Source organism: Mya arenaria, chromosome 10 (assembly GCF_026914265.1).
Source record: "Mya arenaria isolate MELC-2E11 chromosome 10, ASM2691426v1".
Lineage (NCBI taxonomy): Eukaryota > Metazoa > Mollusca > Bivalvia > Myida > Myidae > Mya > Mya arenaria.
In genome coordinates, this window is record NC_069131.1 from 57,259,580 (window position 1) to 57,264,402 (window position 4,823).

Consider the following 4,823-nt stretch of genomic DNA (forward strand, 5'->3'; position numbering starts at 1 on the left):
ATGTATGTATGTATGTATGTATGTATGTATGTATGTATGTATGTATGTATGTATGTATGTATGTATGTATGTATGTATGTATGTATGTATGTATGTATGTATGTATGTATGTATGTATGTATGTATGTATGTATGTATGTATGTATGTATGTATGTATGTATGTATGTATGTATGTATGTATGTATGTATGTATGTATGTATGTATGTATGTATGTATGTATGTATGTATGTATGTATGTATGTATGTATGTATGTATGTATGTATGTATGTATGTATGTATGTATGTATGTATGTATGTATGTATGTATGTATGTATGTATGTATGTATGTATGTATGTATGTATGTATGTATGTATGTATGTATGTATGTATGTATGTATGTATGTATGTATGTATGTATGTATGTATGTATGTATGTATGTATGTATGTATGTATGTATGTATGTATGTATGTATGTATGTATGTATGTATGTATGTATGTATGTATGTATGTATGTATGTATGTATGTATGTATGTATGTATGTATGTATGTATGTATGTATGTATGTATGTATGTATGTATGTATGTATGTATGTATGTATGTATGTATGTATGTATGTATGTATGTATGTATGTATGTATGTATGTATGTATGTATGTATGTATGTATGTATGTATGTATGTATGTATGTATGTATGTATGTATGTATGTATGTATGTATGTATGTATGTATGTATGTATGTATGTATGTATGTATGTATGTATGTATGTATGTATGTATGTATGTATGTATGTATGTATGTATGTATGTATGTATGTATGTATGTATGTATGTATGTATGTATGTATGTATGTATGTATGTATGTATGTATGTATGTATGTATGTATGTATGTATGTATGTATGTATGTATGTATGTATGTATGTATGTATGTATGTATGTATGTATGTATGTATGTATGTATGTATGTATGTATGTATGTATGTATGTATGTATGTATGTATGTATGTATGTATGTATGTATGTATGTATGTATGTATGTATGTATGTATGTATGTATGTATGTATGTATGTATGTATGTATGTATGTATGTATGTATGTATGTATGTATGTATGTATGTATGTATGTATGTATGTATGTATGTATGTATGTATGTATGTATGTATGTATGTATGTATGTATGTATGTATGTATGTATGTATGTATGTATGTATGTATGTATGTATGTATGTATGTATGTATGTATGTATGTATGTATGTATGTATGTATGTATGTATGTATGTATGTATGTATGTATGTATGTATGTATGTATGTATGTATGTATGTATGTATGTATGTATGTATGTATGTATGTATGTATGTATGTATGTATGTATGTATGTATGTATGTATGTATGTATGTATGTATGTATGTATGCATGTATGTATGCTTTTTAGCGTCTCCCATTTGCTCGATCACATACACATTGTAATCACCAAAGACCATGTCCGACCAAAGGAGCTTTGCGCGATATATGGCTTCATGTTAACAGTGTTTATAACAGCACAGGTCCTCATCGTAAACGTCGTCGCCATCAATGCGTTTGTGATGATGTACTTCAACAAGAAGATATACTTCGGCAAGTATGACAGTGGACTGTTGGTCTGGACGTTCGGGGTGCCGTTCGTCGGCGCTGTTGTTGCAGCGGTCTACGAGCAGTTTGGACCAATGGGAAGCGCGTAAGTTTTTGAATGTATTACAATTGTAACCTTACAGTGAAATAAAACAGGTATGTGGTGTACCGGGTTTCAAAGATTCTGCTGTTCAAGAGAGTGAAACAGTCTTTATTGTGCAGGGTATACACATTAATTTAAGTGTTCAACTTAATTATAATGCACGATATGAAAAAAAAAATACCACTATTAAAACATACGTATTTCAAATTTTCTCGACGTAATTAGGTGATTTCATATTGGCCACGTTATCTGTTCGAGGTCAGTCCTAAGCGAAGGAAAATACTGCTGACCGAGGACAACTAACTTGGCCAATATAGAATCAACTTATTAATGAGTATTTACTTATCTTAAGTTTATATTTGAAGCTTCTTTATCCCTTAAGGCCTTATTCATTCATGGTTTCTGCTTTTCTAGACTTGACTTTGCTGATTTTGACATGCATCCTATTAGTGCCATTGCACATACTTATGAATAAAGCACTGTACGGTCTAAGGAAGCATGTCTTTTCGTCTTTATTTCGTAAATCGTTTGCCGAACGTTCAAAATGTCCACCTTTCTACGGCCATCTTGGCGGTTTTCAAAAATATAATTATCGTAAAATCCACCAACAGGGTAAATACAACTGTTATATCAAACCGTACAAAGTCGTTGAAGTATTTGATACGCAAGTAATTCCAATAAGGTTTAAACAAAGCACAAACAATTCAGAGCAGACGAAAAACGGAGAACAAAATGGCTATCTTTTAAAATAATTTCCAGCATATTTCTCGTATAAGGCGAAATTCGACAGCCGATGAAAATGGTCCATGTTTCAAATCTTATATTTGGTGAGTATTGTGGTCAATCAAAACAGCGGATACTCATACTGGCCGAGTTTGGTAGATATTGGCCGAGTTTTGGCATATAATGTCGTCTTATGCCCAATATGGTTATGTCCGTCCAACGTGAATGTAACATGTATGCGTTTATCAAGTCTTAAACAATTTATTATACCTCACATAATTTTGTCCCTTCTTTGTATATATAAACTCGATCGGTCCGTATATCACTTTATTTTGATGAAAATCTAGTTTAATGACGTCAGTGGTCATATTTAATGGCCAAAAATGTAATATGGACCGCTGACGTCATACAATTGGTAAGTGCGGCTTGCTATTTTCACAACGGCGAAAACTTGTCGCAAGTAAACATTATTAGCTTTGTTCAATGAAACACGTTTAAATCGCTTTAAAGATATTGAATTGAAATAAAAAGTGTTCGGTATAAGAAATATAACACACCACTTCGGTCCATATGGCATTATAAGGACCGTCCAGTCAGCCCCCGAAGGTGAATGGACCTCTCGGACGCCTCGGTCCATATAAACCTTCGGTGGCTGACTGGCCGGTCCTTGCCATATGACCCTCAGTGGTGTGTTTTATTTCTATATTAATACTTGACATGGAATTTGTCAAATATACTTAAAAGCAGTCTAACCCGAATACTAGTACATCTATTAACCTTTTAAAACACAAATAAGTGACACTTCTTCTACTTTACGTTTGACAACATAATCCGTGTTAAGAATGAATTCTTTCTTTTTGAATACTCGACAAAAAATAAAACAGGAATAGCTCTACACGAAATGCCCAGTTCTATTTTTCGAATAATATGCTACATTTACAATATGTACTTGAACCAACTAAATCTAAATATAGATCATTCCGGTCTTAGCCAGAATTGACAAACCTCGTAGCTGTTATTGCTTAATAGGTAGATTTTTGCATATTAGTCTTCTATCATTTTTTATGATTTTTTTTTCTGTCGCAAAGCCTTTTTAGTTGATCTTTTTCTAAAATAAAAATGATTGGCTCAAAGTAATATATTTATATGATTATTGTACACATATTCTTATATTGCGCATTTTGGAAAAGACTTTGGTTATTTCCAGGTGTTTTATCGACGCTATAAATGGTACCGTTGCGAGTCTGATTTTCACGACCATCCCGTTACCAATAATTATGACGCTGAACACACTACTGTACATCATGACATGGTTCAAGATCCGAAATCAGGCAAACAATTTGAAGAAAACCTTAGGGCCGCTTACAAGAACAGCGAACGCACCTTACAAGGCTGCCAGAAACATGTCCATGTTTGTATTGGCCCTGTTTATACAATGGTCGTTCACGGCTGTCTTTGGGTCTTGGGCGCTAATTGTCAAGAACCCAGCCAGGATCCCGGAAGTCATGCACGATTTTGGGCTCATATTCTCCAACCTTGGTGGAATCATGAATCTTGTGATTTTCGTTAAAATTCGGAAGAATGATCAGGAACGACAGAAGCATGATCGGAGAATCAACAACAAGCCTGCAACAGAGGCAGTGCCAAACAACAGCGACCCAAATAAGCCCAACACAAGCGATGGCAAGCAGGCTCATACAACCAATGAAGTACGTTCTACGTAAGGGACTTCGCCGGATATCGTCGATATCACAGTGATTTGGTGGGAATGAGCTCCTGCTTTGGTGTCATTGTACCTGTACAAAATTTAGTGACATTTAACCTTAACTATTATTTTTTTCTTCAGATTCATCAAAGGGGTCACTCCTACCATCTATCTAGCATAAAATAACTATGAATTACTGCACTTTTACAAAGTTAGAAAATCTCAAAATGTCTATTATAGGAAAGTGAATCAACTTCAATTTCATCGCAATGTGACAGATGCGAAAAACATGCCTACAAAAGCAACCAAACGAAAAATTGCAACAAAAAACATGCAGTCAACATCCAGATAAACCTTCAACCTTTCAATTGCAACCAGTATTCTCACCTGAACATGCATCTTGTTGATGAAATTTGATCAAGTTTCTGAAAGTATTCAAAAAAAATCTCAAAACAAGGTTCCGATCCACAACTTATAAACAACTGTAAATAAACCAGTTATAATATTGTTTTTAATAATACAATCAACCTTACTCATATTTCATCAATTACCTTTCGTTAATAAACGAACAAAACAGCCTTTACTTGCGAGATAATGTGTAATTTAAAAAAAACACACCAAAAAACATGCAGGTTTGGTTACGTTACACTATTACTTCTTCATAGCCAAATTTTGGGAATAAGTAATAG

The 4,823-nt window shown here is 33.4% G+C and overlaps 1 protein-coding gene across 1 annotated transcript; it reads left to right on the forward strand.

The window, feature by feature from the left end:
* Nucleotides 1–1,512: 1,512 nt before the first annotated feature.
* On the forward strand, nucleotides 1,513–4,153 carry LOC128204846 (uncharacterized). Its single transcript, XM_052906254.1, has 2 exons — nucleotides 1,513–1,709; nucleotides 3,637–4,153. Exons 1-2 carry the CDS (start codon nucleotides 1,513–1,515, stop codon nucleotides 4,151–4,153), a joined length of 714 nt encoding a protein of 237 aa, XP_052762214.1.
* Nucleotides 4,154–4,823: the final 670 nt, after the last annotated feature.